General features: G+C 40.8%; 1 protein-coding gene across 1 annotated transcript in view; it reads right to left on the bottom strand.

Moving 5' to 3' along the window:
• Nucleotides 1-19077, bottom strand: part of CDH26 (cadherin 26) — a 379962-nt gene that overhangs the window by 16647 nt on the left and 344238 nt on the right. The window contains exon 17 of the mRNA XM_085619786.1: nucleotides 17335-17418. Within this exon, the coding sequence (XP_085475912.1) occupies nucleotides 17335-17418 (84 nt within the window). The remainder of the gene's footprint in view (nucleotides 1-17334; nucleotides 17419-19077) is intronic.

Genomic DNA, 19077 nt, shown 5'->3' on the forward strand with positions numbered 1-19077 from the left:
CGAGTTAAATGCGGCCGCCATTTTGAATACTAACGTCCTCCGTGCCTCACGCTGACTGAGCCCTGGCTGCTGACAGAGTTTCTCTCACTGTATCCCCCAATTTTACAAGTATGTTTTGCCGGAATACCAAGTTTGAACCTGAATACAGCTATATTTAACAGCGGTATTTTTCTCTTTTCACTATACAGACGTTTGGACTGCTGTTTTTAGTATATGTCTAACATGTCTTACTAGACAAGGAATTTCTTTTCATTCTCACTATGCAATCGCACCTTGGACTATTTCCTTTATGTTTTGGAGGAGATAAATAATTCCATTTTCTGAGGAGGCGAAACTAGGATACTTTGAGGAGGTGAACAATAATATAATTTTTGAAGAGCCGAATAATACTACTTTCCCTGACTGCCCTTTTTTGAGCTGTGAGTTTTGTTTCTACATACTTTATTTCGCCTTTTATTCTCCTCAAAATGGCAATGTCTCGCAATCCTCATAATGGTATTCCCCAAAATAACACTAATGCTGGGTCACTGGAAGACATTAATCCATTCAGTGTTTTGCAAGATAATGGAGAAGAAGCAACAATGGATACTACCAAAATGAAAGGTTCTTCCTCTCACAATTCGCAGTCAAATAAAGCAAACTCCAAAATTCCTTCCATGCCTGCCTTAGTTCTGGGTAAAAGAGTGAAAGCAAACCCACCTTCGCCCACTAATTCCTCTTCATCTATTTCTATGGAATTATTGCTTGATGAAATTCGTTCTCTTCAGAGCTTGGCTTCACACCGAACAAAAAGTGGATGACTTAGAAAGAAGAGTTACTTCAGTTCAGGTAGTCACTGACCAAGTTCCCAGCCTTCATAAAGTAATACAGAATCTGAAACTACAAGTTGAGAATTTGGAAAATCGCAACAGGCGTAATAATCTACGCATTTACGGATTGGCGGAGGGCCTCGAAGGATCTAATACTATAACCTTTTTTCAATCTTTTTTGCCCACGCTCCTTGGTCTTTCAACTTCTCCAACCTTGAACATTCAGCGAGCCCACCGTCTTGGCCAAATTTCCCGCCAGGCTACCACCTCTTCCTCTTCAATAAAACCCAGAGGAGTAATCTTGTACTTTTTAGAATATACAGATCTGCTCAAAGTTCTCCAAGCGGCTAAGCAGAAAGGAAAGATAGTATGGAATGGCTCAAACCTCTTTTTCGCGCAGGACTATGCCAAGTCTACTGCAGATCGTCGTAAGAAGTTCCTGGAGATGAGACCTGCGCTTCGATCCCTGAACGCCCGTTATGGTTTATTCCATCCATGCCGCTTCAAGGTGACTTATAATAATAAAACAACAACTTACGAGGATCCTTCACTTCTTCAACAATTTCTATCCTCTTGCAGAGTTGATTCTTTGGACATTCCTCAATCTTAATTAACGATTTTGTGGCATAAATTTTGTTGGTTATTGTTTTATGTTTTCTCCACATCCCAGCTGTTTGTTGTCTTTCGTTACGATTTGTGACATGTTAACCTTTTTCCTTCTCGGTTTGCTTTTTTCAGATGCATCTTTGTGGTTCTTTGATTATATCCTCTTCATTTGTGCCTGCGGATTGCCTCCCCCGCCTGCGTCTTTGTGGAGTCTCCTGTCCGGTGTGCTATCTCCCTCATGTGGTTCCACCCGTCCCACTCTCAATGTTTTTGTGTGGTATGTCTTTTTGACTTTGTACTTCAATGTCAATGTTTTGTTTTATATTATTTATCTGTACTGTACTTTGTTTTTTCCTCCTTTTATCTTTTCCTATCCCTTTCTACTATTTTTCCTTTCTTTCCTCTATTTTTAATAGCATCTTCCTCAGATTTGTTTCTCTTTCTTTCTTAATCTCACTTCTCTTTTTCATTTCCTCTTCAAGTCTTTTTTCTCTTTTGAACAACAAATCTAATATTTCAATAGTTATTACAATAATTGTGCATCTTCATTTTAATGAGATACTTTTAGAGTTGTAACTTGGAATGCTAAAGGAGTTAACAATCCCATAAAAAGACAGCGTGTGTTAACCCACTTAGCTAGATTGAATGTTGATATTGCTTTCATTCAAGAAACTCACCTATCGGATGTTGAAGCAGCTAAATTGAAAAGATGTTGGGTAGGAAAGGTTTTTTCTTCCCCAGCCCTAGGGAAGAAGAATGGAGTTTCTATTTTATGTCATAAAAAATATCAGTAATCAGTAGTTCATCAGGAAAGTGATTTAGAGGGGCGCTGGATAATTGTTAAATTGCTTATTGATCAAGTACCCTTGGTTCTCTTTAATGTTTATGGACCTGTTAATATAGATAATATGTTCTGGATTCAGTTATCCGATAAACTTCTCCTGTTTGATGAAGATTATGTTATTTTTGGAGGTGACTGTAACCAAGTACTTGACCCGATATTGGATAGGCATTCTTCTGTAAAATTTACACACACTAGGATGCATTGACAATTTACTTCTGCCATTCGCCGTAAAGCTCTAGTTGACATTTGGAGACTTTGCAATCCAGATACCCGGGAATACAGTTTCTACTCTCCCCCTCACCACTCCCAATAACGAATAGACTATCTTTTCTTAAGCAAACCCCTGTCTCAGCTTGTCTTCCATGCCGAGATTGGTTCCATTTTGATATCAGACCATGCTCCTGTTTTTGTAGATTTTGAGCTAATACCCTTTTCTGCTCATGCTGGTAGGAGGCGTTTTAATAACACATTATTAATGGACCCCAATTTTACAAGCCAATTCACCTCCTTTGCAGTCGAATTTTTCACTCTTAACTCCACCCCAACTTCTTCTCCAGTAATGATTTGAGATTCTTTTAAAGCTGCAGCCAGAGGTTTTATTATAAGTTTTGTATACTCAGTTACTCACCAAGATTAAACACCTTGAATATTGTTACTACAATTCCAATTCTGAAGCTTCATTAAAGAATCTTATAGATGCTAAATTCTCTTTTAATAAATTATCTACTGAAGCTGCCTCTTCTTATCTTTTAAAAAGCAGTGCTCGTCATTATGGAGGCCAAAATAAAATGGGGAAACTGTTGGCAAATTATTAAAAAATTTGTCGCGGCCAGACTAAAATAGAATTTATACGTAACAATGTAGGTGTCTCCCTATTTAAAGATAATGATATTCTGAATGAGTTTGTTTCTTTTTACAAAAATCTTTATACGCCGGAGCAGCAACCCACTTCAACAGCACTTTCCTCCTTCTTTCAATCGATAAAATCTCCCCATCTAACGACACTGACTTTACCTCATTAGAATCTGACATCTCTTTGTCGGAAATCACACATGCAGTCTCGTTACTGAAAAGGGGGAAAGCACCTGGTCCTGACGACTTTACTATTGAATTTTATGCCCATTTTGCATCTCTGCTACTCCCTCAACTCTTGTTACTTTATAAATCTTTTATTAATGACAATTGCTCCTCAGGAACTTTCTAGGAAGCCATGATCTGTTTAATTCCTAAAGAAAACAAAGACCCTTCATCTTGCAAATATTACCGTCCAATTTCCCTAGTTAATTAGGATTACAAGATTTTCGCTAAAATTCTTGCTCTTCGTATTGATCCCATTTTACCTACTCTTATAGGCCCAGAACAGTCAGGTTTTGTTAAAGGCTGTTTGTCCTCAGATAACTCCAGAGTCATTTTTAACATCTTAAGTAAGGCCTCCTCCCTTGATTATCCCATGGCCGCGATAGCGCTAGATGCTGAGAAGGCATTTGATAGGATCGGTTGGGATTTTATGTTTCAAGCACTAAAATGGATTGGTCTCCCTACAAAACTATTTTCTCTTATTTCTTTACTTTATTCTGGTCCTAAGGCCTCTATTTTTGTTAATGGGAAAACTTCTGAGTATTTTTCTCTTTTTAGAGGAGTTCGTCAAGGTTGCCCTTTGTCCCCGCTTTTGTTTATAATTGCATTGAAACCCTTTTTAACATAAATTAGGCTTGATGATAAAATTGCTGGTTTTAAACTTGACAATACTCAGGTTAAAATGTCTGTTTATGCGGATGACATTCTTTTATACTGTTTAAATCCCTCTACTTCCCTTCCAGCCTTTTTATCCCAAGTTGACACTTTTTCTCAAGTGTCCGGATACCGACTTAATTCAGACAAATGTGACGTTCTCCCCTTGAATATTTTCTGTTTGAAACAGGATTTTATCTCTACTGGTTTTTCATGGCAGACTTCTAACATAAAGTATTTAGGTTTGCATTTCACTCCTAATATCCCAGACACCTTGAAGGTAAATTTCGATAATATTATCAAAACTTTATCTGAATCTATAGATCGATGGCACCCACTTTTCCTTTCCTGGTGGGGACGCCTAGACTCTATCAAAATGATGCTTTCTCTGTTAATTCTTTACCTTTTGTCTATGATCCCAGTGCATATTCCAGGGTTCTACTTAAAAAAAAATTGACTCTCTATTAAACAAATTCCTCTGGAAGAACAAATCTCCTCGAATAGCGCTCAGTGCTCTCAAAGCTGACAAAAATTCTGGCGGTCTCAAATTTCCCGATTTTAGATCCTACCACTATGCTTTTTCTCTGCGACAATCCTCTCGCTGGATTTCTCTGGATCAAGGTGTTCATTCTCCTCTATGGTTGACCATAGAAAAACATTTTATAGCTCCTTTCCAATTTAATGAATCTCTTACTTTTCCTAATAATATTCCCTCTTTTCATTCTCAAGTTATCTCCCACACTCGTAAAATACTAACCCCCCTTCTTCCGTCCTCTTATCCCTCTTTTTCCTCGTTAGCCCAACAACCCATTTGGCATAATCACTTATTACGAATCAAAGGCCGTACCTTTTACTGGAAAACTTGGAGACTCAAAAGCCTACTTTGGATTTCACAATTAGTACTTAATAATATCCCATTATCCTTTTTCGACATTCAATCAAAATTTTCTTTACCCTCTTCCTGTAAATCTCAATATGACCTACTTCTTCCTTCCCTCTCACAGTATCTTCTATCCTTACCCCCAAATCCTGCTATTCCCACTAGATGCTCCACTATCTTCCCTTTGTTATCTATTAATACATCTGACTCTTCTCTATATAAAAATTTATTTTTCTCTTCTGATAGAGCCAAGGGAAAGGCTGAATTGGCTTGGGAAAAAGATCTTGCAGAGTGTTGGACTATACCCCTTTGGGATAAATTATGGTTAAAAATTCATAAGACATCAAGAGCAGCCAATACTTCTGAAACTCTCTATTTTCTTAACAAACACTTCTTATTCACACCAGCGAAGTTAGCCTCTGTTTCTGCTGACTCTTCCCCAATCTGCTGGTCATGCACATGTACCTCAGCAGACTTAAAACATATGATTTATGATTGCCCCTCCCTCTCCCGTTTTTGGATTCTAGTTGGGTCTCAAATTAATAAAATGTGTAAGTCCCAGGTTTCTTTTTCTCCTTCTAATAGCTTTTTAGGCTCCCTTTCACCATCCTGGCCTCTCCCCTCCTCCGGCCCCTCATTAATTGACTTATTATTAGCAATAGCCCATCATTTAATCACCTCCAATTGAAAGCAAGCCAACAAAGTTACCTTTATTGCATGGTGGAATGCTGTTTGTTTTCACCATAGACTTGATACGAGCAATGTTACTCCCATATCACTATCTATTCAAAGAGATCTTTTATGGCTCCCTTTATCAGCTTATTTAACCGATATTGCTTCCTCCTCCGCTACTATTATTAACACTCCGGATGATGTCAGAAAACCTCCCTAAGTACTTGTTGTCTTTACTAGCTAATTTTTACATACTAAGTTGGTATTACTCCTTTTTTCATTATCTGTATTTTTTGCAGTTTAGGATTGTATTGTACTTATTAACATTTTTGTGTATAAATTGAGATTAAGGATTTTTGATATCACTTTTTATTCTTATTGTTTTCAAATAATATTATACTGTTCCCCCCCGTCCCTTTCTCCCTTTATTCCCTTTCCCAATTATTAGTAATAGGTCTTCGTGTGTTTCTACATTAATAGTTTCATTGATTGTGATTCTCTCGTTAATATTATCTTTTCCATTGTTTGTTTCAATTTTTTCGTTCATAAACTTTAAACAAAAAAAAAAAAAGAGGAATCCCTACTGGATGTTGTAATCAGAGACTACTTTGAGGAAAATTCACCTTCAGTGATGTCCCCAGTGAGCCTTTAGAAAGCCATTTAGATGTGGTCTGTGGTGGGACATTTTCCATGGTGAACAGGAAAGAAAAAGACATGCAACAGGAAATTGTTGCTTTCCAGGTGTACATTTGTTTTTTAATTTGATGATCTTCAATGTGCCACTATCTCTACTATCCCTACACTCCACAAACATCCAGAGTTTTGTGCCTCTTACAGGTCAAACTCTCTCTTCTGAATATGGAAATCAAGCTCTTAGCTAAAGTTTTAGCCACAAGGCTGGCCAGGGTCATTAAAACATTGATCCATGAGGACCTTTATACTTTATTTTCATTTGTTGCTGATGCATATTTTTGTTTTTTTAGGTGTTCCATGTGAGTGCACGTGTGTATGTACATACATATTTGTGTATATTTATCCACGTATCCACATATTAAAAACTGAGAAAACTAAGCTTAAAGCTCTGGAAAGACATTGGAGGAGGAACTACTCACCTGACTCTAAACTCAAATATAAAAAAGCTTTAAAAGAGTATCAAGCCCACTGTAAATCTGCTCGGGCCGATGATATATCTTCCACTATTTCTAACAGACAGAATTGTTCACATACCTTATTTTCGACGGTCAAAAAATTAGCTGGTTCTGACACACAGCCCACACCTCCTGAACCACAATGTGACAATCTTGGCAACTTTTTTGTTAATAAAGTGGAACAAATACATTTGTCACTTTGCAAAACCCAATTAACGGTCCCTGCTCCACTGACCTCTGTCAGTGAACTTACTTGCATGGTCGAACTGATCATTAAGTTAGAATCCCGGAAAGATCTTAGGCAGTATTAAATCAGGTTGTCCTTGTGATCTCTTTCCTGTCTCAATACTACAGCAGCTTGAATTAACTTCAATGCTATTAATCATAGAGCTACTCAATGCCTCCTTACAAGAGGCGATGATTCCATCTGCCTGGAAGCACGCCATGGTCCTCCCCCTCTTGAAGAAGGTTAATGCCGATTCTGCCCGGCTATCAAATTTTAGGCCGATTTCTTTGCTCCCTATTTACTCTAAAATTCTGGAAAAGCACATAAACTTACAACTAACTCAGCGTTTTGAATCTTCCAACTACTTGCATCCCTCTCAGTCCGGCTTTAGAGCCAGTTATTCAACCGAGACAACTCTTCTTGGAGTTACAGAAATGGTACGACAACGTCTGGACTCTAGGGACACGGTGGCTTTTATATTGCTCGATTTGAGCGCCACGTTTGACACGGTATCTCATACCGTGTTAATCAAATCCCTGCAGTCCCTTGGCATTTCTGGCCCGGCACTTGGTTGGCTTTCATCCTTGCTCACCAGGCGGACATTTCAAGTTTTTTCATCTAAGGCTACATCTAAAACCTGTTTTTCTCTGCATGGGGTACCCCAGGGCTCCATTCTAAGCCCCCTTCTGTTTAATGCATACATTAAACCTCTGGCTGTGATTGCAGAAGAGGCTGGGCTGGCCCTCTTCCCTTATGCAGGCGATACCCAAATTATCTTCTCCCTTTCAACTGAAAAGTTGCCCGGACCATGTGCTCTTCAGGCCGGTTTGTGTAATATTACATCTTGGATGCAAGCTAATCCACTCAAACTTAACGACGAAAAGACCGAGGTCCTGATTTAGGGTAAAAATAAACATCTCTGGGGCCCCCAGCTCTGGCCTACCGAAATGGGCACCCTACCACAGCCCACCCATCAAGTCCGCAATTTGGGATTTATTATCGATGACAAATTATCGATGAAACAGCAGGTGGTGAAGGTGGCAGCCACTTGCTTTACGATCTTGAAATGGTTAATAAAAATCATCTGGAGGCTCCCCAGTCATACCCAAAAAAACCGTAGTCCAGGCACTTGTGACCTCTAGACTGGACTACGGGAAAATCCTCTATCTGGGGGCTAATAAGGATGTAATACAGAATCTTCAGGTGGTTCAAAATTCAGCCGCAAGATTGCTTTGCCAGATCCCTAAAACATCTTCCACCTCTAATGCTGTGAGAGATCTGCATTGGCTTAGGGTTGAAAACCGTACCAATTTAAAAGCCTTGGTATATATGTTTAAGATCAAGGTCGGTACTGCTCCTCAATAGCTGCATAATCTGGTTCATCCCTATCTACCCCCTTGCTTGTTACGCTCTACAACCCAGGGAAAATTCTCGGTTCCCAGAGTTAGACTCACGAGGATGGGAGGCTGCTCGTTTGCTTACTTGGGTCGTTCCGTATGGAACTCTCTTCCCATAGAGCTTCGCAGTGAAACAATATATGCAAACTTTCGTAAACTTTTAAAAACTTGGTTGTTTAATAAATAATTTTCACTTTCTGTTCCTTTCTGTTCCTTCAGGCCAGCGCTGGAAAACCCTTGTTGGGTAGCTGTGCACCTTATAAAACCAATATAACATAACATAGCAAAATGGTTTTATGTCTGGTAAGCGTACTTGTCATTTTAATGTAGGTTGCATGTGGCACTATCCAGGGTCGTTGATCTACAAAGCACAGAAGCACTATTATTAATAGATTATGAGTAGGATTTCAATACTGTCCACTGACCCTTCCTGTTCCAAGTACTGCGCAGGATGAACATTGGTCTGAAATTCATAGCTTTTGTGCAGGCCCTGTTGGATGGTCCTAGAGCACGTGCAAGGGTTAATGTGGTACATTCCTCCCTCTTAACTATCGAACACAGAACATATCAGGCTTTCTCTCTCTCCTCTCCTCTTTTCCTTGCTGGTGGAACAGCTGGCAGAGTGGATTAGGAGAGATGTGAATACATGTGGGTTCCTACGGGCAGATGATCAAGAAGACAGAGTGGGGCATTAGGCTGATGACATGCTTTGGTTTCAGTATCCCCATGCTTCAGTTCTCTGCCATGCCTGACACAATTGTTAGAGATCTATAGTGACATATCTGGCTTAATGGTTAACTGGGGAAAATCAATGTATGTACATCTGGCCAGCAAGCCAGCCACACCAACTCTGAGGGCCCAGTTCCGGATAGCAAAAGTACAGTTCTTATATCTGGGCATACATATAACCTGTGACCAACAAGCAGCTTGGGACATAAATATTGTTCTCACAACAACTAGAAGTCGGGGCTCCACTACCGCTTAGGCAATTTATGAAATCGTCTTCCCATATACCTCTGCCACTAGAACATTACCATTATTACTCCCTCCAACTTTCCTTCAATACCTGGTTTCAAAGTTCCTCTCAGCAGGTAAAGTTCCCATGGTGTCATACCCTAAATGTGCCAGCCCGGTGGATGAAGGGGCCTTGGGGGCCCTGGACCCCCACCTTTGGTGACAAGCATGATTCCTCTTGGAGGCTTGAATTGGTTTCCTTTGAGAAACAAGGGGCTCTAAACCTACTATATGGAGGGAAGCCTCTGGCCTCGCTCCCACAGTACACAAAACTACCCTTTCTTGTGCTGACGGGCAGATCTAGCCCATGTTAAAAGACTTGACAAGCTCATGGCACAAACCCCTCTATGGGCAGGTATGAGATTAAAGCCTGTGACACAACTGGAGAGCGTCTGTGCATGGGAATCATCTGATAGATACAGCTCATTCCTGCCCTTTTCTTTTGCCGTAGGACAGGGCAGCAGCAAGGCCTGCTGAGCTACCCTACGGCAAAACCTCATAAATGAGGCCCATAGAGTATAAACCAGGGTATGGACCACAGCAGTTATGCTGAGAGGTAAATCTACAAGTGCAGGGGATGCGCCAGGTAATACTAGAAAATATGAGGCCCAGGGTCTTTCTGAATTTTAGGCACCGGTAACTGATGTATTTGTGCTACTCTTGTGCAGATTATGTCGATTTTAATTTGAGTGCATTCATATGTATCTAAGGAGTATCGCTCATTTGCTGTAACTGGTGTGTGATTGTTCAGGTTAGGACTTGCTTTGTATTAATTAATACAAACACAGATGTGTACATAAAGAAATTGTTGAGTTGCTGCCAGATTATTTCAACTCTGCCCTTACCTTGTTACTGTATGCCTTTGTCTGCCTTTCAGAGATTGGATCGGAACACGTTCAAGACCATAAATCTCTGTATCCATTAGTAGCTTTGATGTGTATGTACATCTATTAAACAACAGACCTTTGCATGCAGCACCAGCCAGCAGAGCAAGAGAAAACAATAGCTCTGTTGTTACTGATTATATCAGATCCATCTATATGCCTCTGCGTGTTTAAAATATGTACTTCATGTATCTGCTTAGAATTAAAGTGACAGAGTTGGAAGAAACAAAAGAGGTGCTGGATACAAAATTTGTGACATACTCAGTGACATGAAAGGCTAGCAGAAGGCCATAATGTTGTGGGCAGCTGTGCTGCACAAGATAGTGGTCTTCTAATGCCTTCAGAAAGGGTGGAAAGAGGCAGGCATAATTTGAATGAATTCCTACAGATATTTAGAGGCAGTTGATACCGCAGGGGCTAGGCCTGGAGGAGGGTGGAACCGGAGAACACCAAAGGATCATTGCCACTAAGGACGAGTTTTTGTAGGGGATGCACTGAGATGCCTCATCAGGGGACTGAGGTCTGTAGTCTGTGGGGCGTGACCCCCCAGGGAAGCCGTGGAGTCCTGGGAAGGGGGGGCACATTCCCAGCCTCTCTTCTTCTTGAAATCAAAAACGTTTCCTTTTGTTTTGGGAAAAGACGACCGTCCTGGGATGACGGCTTCATTAATTGCTTCTCCTGTGCTGTGAAAAGCCTTCGTGCCAGGGTGCCTGCTTGCATGAATAAAATCAAAATGTGCTCTATCAGTTAATCTGCAAGTTTAAAGGGTGCTAAGGAGCTTGTTGTGGCTTAAATTGATGGAATCACTCCAAAGTTTGTGATGACAAAGACTTCTTTTTTTGTGGCAGTGCAAAGAGTTAACAACTGGGCTGTTAAGTTTGTGCTTTTAATCACAATTGCATTTACACAGCCCTTAGTACCCCTAAGTAGCTGTTGAAGGGATTGTAAAAAGAAATTGCAATACATATGGTCTGGTATTACTAAAATCTACATTTTGGAAGCACTACTTTGTCATAAAACTATGTGCACATTTTGTATCTGTATTCACAGTGTTTTCTGTCACATGCTGTGTCCTCGTAGCACTAAAACTACACGGTCACTATTTTTCACTGCACCAAACAAGATTTAATTCGGTGGCTCTCTGGTTACACATAGACCTCTGCAGTGCATTAACTAATAGAGGTTTCATAATGTACTACAGTGCATTTCCCACTGAGTATCAACTTTTTATTTATTTATTATTTAAGCTGCCCATTAATTTCTATGTAGCTACCTAATGGTGAAAAACCTAAACAAAGTGAAGAATATTTAGGGGCTTATTTATGAGAGGCTTGCACCGCCAGAGCATCACTTTTTTAACGCTCGTGCGGTGCAAGTGTCTCAATCATACCTACGAGGCGGCGCAAAGTCACCCTGCATGGCTTTTCATGGGCTCATCGATATGGAGTAAGACAAAGCAGCGCAAGGTGCTACCCCACTTTACTCTGCTTCAAGGAGGCGTTCAATGGGTGTTGCGAGCAGGTTCCCATGCATCACCCATGGAGCATCACCCATGGATCCTGATGCTGCCCTAGATTTACCAAATCATATAAAGCTGGGGCAGCGCCAAAACCTTACACCTCCCCAGCGGAACGAGGATGTTTTCATTTCTCCTCATTTTTCCCTCTTTCAATATGTGTTGCATTCTGCAGCTCACACAGAAAGAGGAAAACGCTTCTCTGAATTGTTTTAGAGAAGGAAGTTGCCCATTGCTCTACAAAAACAATCCTGCCTAAGCTAGTGCTAGGCAGCAATCTGTGCACCATCGCAAAAGGATAGGACAGGAATGCACCGTATCCCATAAATACGGTGCATTCCTGCCCTTTCACATTTCCGGAGGCCGGCACAGCAAGAAGACTTGTGGCGCTGCCCTACGCCAATTCCTCATAAAGGAGGCCCTTTGTTTTTAACTACACCTATGACCACTCCCCCACACTCACTGACCTTTGGTTTACTAAACACTGTTTAATATTATTTCCCCAACGTAAAAATGGTTTTCTGTGGGAATTGGCGGTGTTATGGTTGTTGATATTTGTCGATGAAGAGGAGTACCAGGTTCTAGAAATGTTTCTCAAGAGGGGGTCCTTGCGCCTAAAAATGTTTGACAAGGGGTCCTGACATCAAAAAGTTTGAAGAACTCTGCTCTACCAGCTGCACATTGCAGACAGTGGCATAACAAAACTTGAGGGAGACCCCCTTCAAAGTACATGGAGGGCCCCCCATCCCCCCATGCTTCGGATTCAGTCAGGCGCTCTCTTCATCTTTTTTAAAACATTCAAGAAGTTACAGGTCTATTAACAAAGCTCTTTTGCAATTTTGCACCCCCCACCACAAAACTGCATGAGGCATAGAATGTTTTGTGGATATCTATGCATAGGAAACATATTGGGGGGGAAAAGATGCATTTCCCGCTGTTAAATGCATGAGCAGGAAACTTGCAAGTTTTGCCAATTACATTTGAATTTTCATGGACTATAATTGTTCTTAAATTATTTTACCCTCCATATTGCCATAGTGAGTTTTTAAAAATTTGCGAGTTTCACATAATCAAAACTAAAATTCACAAAGAAAGGGGGAGACTCAATGAGCAGTGCCATTCAACAAAGGTGGGTAGACAAGGCCCTAGAATAATGGAAAAGCTGAATGGAAAACTGAACAGTGAAATGTATGAAAAAAACATTTAGTGGAAAATATTCTCACAAATTCTCAGAAATTTGAGAGCACAAAGCTGCCGTTTTGTAAATAATAATGGACACCATTTTCCAAAGATTGCAAGTTTCGATGACACAGCGAGTTTAAAAAAGACAAAAAATATAAGGAATCATTTTAACCAAAACTGAAGGACAAAGAGAGAGAGGGTGGATGAAGAATGGTATAGGAATATCATTGTGGGATGGGGACGGAAAAATAAATAAACACTTGCATGCAGTACCCGCTTCAAATAAATAGGAATTGGTGAGCTCAAGAGTTTCAAGAAATGTGAGAAATTAAAAAAATAAAAATATTAATAAATCATCAGGCCTGTGGCTGCTTGCAGGGCTTTTTGGCAAGCACATATGGTGAGGCACAGTACCAGTCCAAAGGCTGTTCTTCCAATCTCTTACATGCATGACCAAAGTAAATTTCACCAGGAGCTGATACACAAGGGTTAGTCCTGTGTCCAACCATTAGTGTGTCATTTAAAAAAAAAGAAAGATATTGACTGAAAAAAACACCTTTTAGATAATGTAAACAACTATGAAAGTCATATAAAACTCCACAGTTAAATTGAAGTTATGGTTCCACATCCGAACCTAAAAATCCCTAAAATCCACAAGTTCTGGTCCTCTACACAAACCATGTCTCTGGTCCACCACAAGTCCCATTTCAGTCCTGGATGGTGGGTAAGAACTACAGCATTTCTACACTGTCTCTTAGAGATACGTTCTGCCCTGAGTGCAAGTGGGGAAATTAGGGACCATTTCCTGCAGTCTGATGTTCTACCCCTTTTTGTGGAATACCCAGCTAAAGGGAGCATGTATCAGAGAAGATAAACCTGCCTCATCTAATTTGGGCAAACTCAGGAAACTTTGCATGACTGCACTGAATACAAAATTCCCTGATTTGTCTTAGATTTCACTCACCTGTTTTTTTTTTTTTTTTTTATCTTTTTCAGTGTTTTATATAGTGCGAACTTGACCCGAAGGTATCTGGTATCAGAGCGCTTTACATAGCACCAGTTGCGTTACATGAGGACACATTAATTTTTGATAGGCACGGGGAGATTAAGTGATTTGCCCAGAATCACAGGATGTTCAGCGCCAATGCCGAGACTCGAACCTGGTTCCCCAGATTCGAGGTCGACCGCCCTAGCCATTAGGCCAACTCCTCTCCCCTCTGTTGAAATAGTATGCTGTTCTGTAAGTCTTCGCTATGTACACCATTAGCATAAGCTTATTGGGTTTCCATGGATATTCGTAGCCTGTAAGCACGTCTGTACTAGCTTGTGCCAGGCACCGATAAGGACACAACAAAATAATTATTCTAAATCTGGATTTTAACCAAGATATTGGAGCAGCGAACCGCACCTGTTTATGTCAAATATGAAACTTTACCCCGCACGCTTTTACAACGCGTGCCATTACCCTGCATTTTTTACTCTGCAAAATCTTTTACAACGCAGGGCTTTACAATGCAATCCATTACAAGGCATTGTCCATTGCAACGCAATTTACAATTCTAACTCCACCGGGGCTTTGTAATAGGGAATGCATTGTAATTATTTGTAGTGTGAAGCCCTGCACTGTAAAAGATTTTGCGGAGTTAAAAATGGGGTGTAACGGCATGCATTGTAACGCAGTCGTTGTAAAGGATGTTTACCGTTTTTGTCATCCCATGCAGTCATCTTTTTTCACATTATGCAATGAATCCGAATTGATGAAGAGATTACCACAGGGTGCTGCATTTCAAGCTTTATTTGCAGTGCTTAATTTGTGGAAAAAAAAAAAAAGATAAGTGCCAGGGCACTCATCATCTCAACTGAATAATTAGATAGAAGGCGATTTTATGCAAAGTCTAGCACTGATCCACCTTTGTTGACTAATGTTGGATCCTCTTGACCTAATCAAAAATGGTGGTAGTGCGCCTCGTTATCTCCCATCTTGTGCATCTATTGTGAGGAGAGCAGCAGTTCGGTAACCTGCAAGAGGTATATGCTTGTCAAAGGAAACAGACGTATTTGGAGAAATTGCCACCTATTGACCACACTGTGCCCAGCAGCCTTTCTTTGATCATATTAATCATACAGCACCTCTATGATTTGGCTGAATCAACCGTTCCTATGAAAACAACATGAAAACGTAATGCTCATGTACTGACTATAGTAGCTTAACACCTACTAACAAACTTATTTCTGATGTTTGCCACAATTATAAATCTAAACAGTATATTTGATAAGGTCAATCCTAGAATCTTAGGTGCTAAATTGACCACGTGGTAGGCCGTGCTCACTTTGAAAACAGTCATTGGTCGCTTTAGGTCATCCATTGAGCTACGGTCCATCTGGATTTTTCTTCTGGGATGGTGAGTTGCAGACATCACGTTGAGCAAGGATGCGCCATATTGCCGTTGTTATTTAATCTCTACTCCTCTGATGTTTCCAAACAAGTGGAATCTAAACTAGCATGCACTTGCTAGTTGGTGTGGGTGTGTAGTTCCACTGTTGTCTTCCACTGGTGACACACTGCTATCTGACCACACTCTAGTTGGTCCTCAGCATGCTTTCGGAGATTGTTGCATTAATGTACAGCAAACCATCTCGTTTTGACGCACAGTAAAACTATATGCAATCCCAAGAGGTACTGGACTCTCAATAAAAAGCACATTGAAGAGGCCTTTGTGTGGATCTAAGAATCTGGATTGTTTCTACGTGGTGCTGACGTCTGACAAAAATGTTGAAACTAATATGGAAAAAATATTTCCAGCGGCTACCAAAAGAGCTCCAGTATGGATGATCGATGTGGGATAGTTGGAAGCAGATGCTCTGGTTTGATAAAGTCTGCCGCAATTGAAGTTTTCTGTCAATTCCTCTGTTCCTTTGACAGTCATTTCTGTATTGTTGTTGAATGAAAGCTTAGAAGAAGAGTAGGGTTTTGCAAGTATAATTGGAGAAATTAATTTCCTTTTGCATGTCTACATGATGAAATGTTATGAATGGTACATGGTGCATGCTTTTCCTTCATTAAAACTGAATTAAAATATTTGAATGTGAGAAAAAAGGAAAAGACAGGTAAGGTGTCTATCACATTGTGGAAATATCGGCCAAATGCTGATAGGGGTGTTGAGGCAAAACACAACGTGCGTTTCAAGATCATTGTGGAAAGTTTGCCAACCAAGGCATTGTGTAAATATTGAAAGTCCTGACAAGAACACTTTTGTTTTGCTAAATCTAACATAACCATGAACAACTTGGTTGTTTCAAGGCCTACAACCTTTACATGGAATTTGTTGAAATTGGCACACAAATCTAAATTGTACTCCCATGAAAGAAGCTAGAAATGTTTGCAGACCTAGTGCCATTGCGGCCAGAAGGACCGTGTCATCAGCATAGATTTAATGCAGGAGTCAGGCACCTTCCCACAAGAGGCATGTCCTATCCTCTCGCGGATGCAGTGCTTTCCAGATGGTTATCTACAAGAATGCACCATTATCGTACTTCTGATCTACTTTAAAGGACTCTGAACAGTCGCCCCCAGGGTCGTACCTGACAGAAGCGGAAGATCCAAATGGAGGGCACCTAAAAAGTTAAGAATACTAGACTCAGCACGCACAGAGACCACAATGCTTCACGGTTTATCTCTATTGACCCTTTCAAAGGCTGAGCTGAGGTCTATGAATGTTATATGGAGGGACTCACGCTTGGCCACTCTATACTTATTGATGATCAAATAAAGCTTTAAACATTGATCAATTATTCCTAGACCTGGTTTAAAACTGTACTGAAGATCAGAGATTATCCAGTTCACTGTCCCTGTTTAAGACTGTTGGCCCAATAATGGTAGTGGCTGAATCAATTAAAGTAATTGGCCTGCATCAGCATTGGTCATCTTTGTTACCTTCCTTGACAACAGGCACAATTATGGCCTGAGACCAAGACTTAGGGATACCAGGCTTAGCTGCGGCCTTGATGGTGAAGGTGAGTAGAGGAGCCCAAAGCGCTACATCAGATTTATACAAATCCACTGGGACCCCACCAGGGCCTGGGGCTTTCTTTATGGGGGTCGCAGTAATCGTGTTTCTGACTTTCCCCAACATTACCTGAAGAACATTTGCTCCTGATAGCTTAGAGCGATTCATATGAAGTACACCTTTAATTTGGGAACAAGGCACTCCGGTATGCCACTGAGTTTATTTTGTAAACAATGTGCAAGCGTAAGTTGTTCATTTGTCTAATAGTGTACAGTGGAATGATCTACGATATAAAACAGCAATAATAGCTAGGTAGCCAAACATTTGCAGCCTTATAGCACAACTACTTTGGCCACATGTATGAAGTTCCACATATTTGTACTTGAACAACGGCCACAACGCCGCCAAGAAAACTTACGTTAGTCACCATTTCTCCCACTTGTTCAACGAAAGCGTCCTTGGGTGCAATTTGGTTCTGGAGTCTAGTCCCATATCTTCCATTCTACATATGAAAAACATGTCATAGAACATGTGTTAGATAATGATGCAGCAGCAATATATAAAACATGCATGTACCAGAGATAATAACAGATGTTTTCAGAAACCCTACTCAAGTGTGTGTGTAGGTAAAGAGCAATGGACACATCATGTCTCCCCAGTAGAATCTGCTCAGTATCTAGGACTATGGCTGGGTGTTATGTCTTGTCCATTGTACATCCTTGTGTAATAGTAAGAAAGAGTGGGTATAGGTTTGAGGAGGTGCCTGGCTGCTATCACATGGGGAGGATGATATATGGATGTGCTTCCTATCATCTGCTCACACTATCTGCCCTGAGACTGCCTATGTGACATTTATTTTTTACAGTAGAAAGTTAACAGAAGAAAAAATAGCTCCAACGAGAGCAGCACAGCTCAAACTGACGTGCATGCTGCAGTGCACCACTATCACAACAGAGCACCCCCTAGCACATCATGCTCTGCATGCATGTATTTATGCATGACACCATGTGTTTTTCTTAGCAGAGTCAAAAACGGATCAGAATGAGTGAGTGTCCATATGTTGCACACGTTACTTGAGGGTGTAATCTAGACAATGATCTTGGCATGAAGCACCTTCCAAAGCATCATTTACAAGATGTTTATGGGGTGGCAGAGAGAGGAAGATGCACAGAATTAAGGTAGGATGCCCCACTCTTTTTCGTTACACAACGATGGAGGAATCTAGTAAACCGTAGGACCTGGTATAAGTGATTACAAAACAAAATGCTCCCAACTGGAATTTCCTCGAGCCTTGAAAGCAAACCACATAACCCTTTTACTGGACTGGAGAGCTCAGTGACCGGATGTATGACGTTACAACGCGTGCTGTTACAACGCATGCTGTTACAACGAAACTGTTACAACGCAAGTGGATTTACAACGCATGCCATTACAACACAAGTCTTTACATCGACTTGCGCTAGATGGCGTGCTAACATTAGAAAAGTGTAATTTACTATTCCAACTCCAGTCCACTTAACAGTAGGGAAGGTGTTGGGATAGTAACACTATTTGTAATGTTAGCACGCCATCTAGCGCAAGTCGATGTAAAGACTTGCGTTGTAATGGCATGCGTTGTAAATTCACTTGCGTTGTAACAGTTTCGTTGTAATGGTAGTGCGTTGTAAAAGTTGCGTTGTAAAGGTTGTTCCCCTCAGTGACCATGAGGAGATGGGGACCTATGATGCAAAGTGGACAGGTTAGCTCATATTTGGTGACTATAGATATGGAGGGGTCTTGGGCAGCAGCAATGCAGACTGTAATACTTTGCATGGTGTAGGGTACCAGTGAGTGATACATAGGATTGAGAGATAGGGTCTCTTTTCTTGTGGCCACAAGCCAGCCTTACTTCAGCTTTTTGAGTCAGATGGAGGTGCTGATTGAGGAAGACCCACAATAAGTGTTCCTGCAGTTTGACCCTATGTGGTGCATACATTACTTAACCCACGTAACTGAAGCAAGTTTCTATTAGTCAAGGATTGCATTTACTTCCATTGTCCACCCCGTATACTTAAACTGATGTCATATGTAGTCATGCTATCATTTGTTCTCTAATAGCAGAGCTTACATGAATGGAGTGCTATCTGGAGCTTCCATAACACAAGGTGACACAGAAGCCTTA

Source organism: Triturus cristatus, chromosome 7, assembly GCF_964204655.1.
Source record: "Triturus cristatus chromosome 7, aTriCri1.1, whole genome shotgun sequence".
NCBI lineage: Eukaryota > Metazoa > Chordata > Amphibia > Caudata > Salamandridae > Triturus > Triturus cristatus.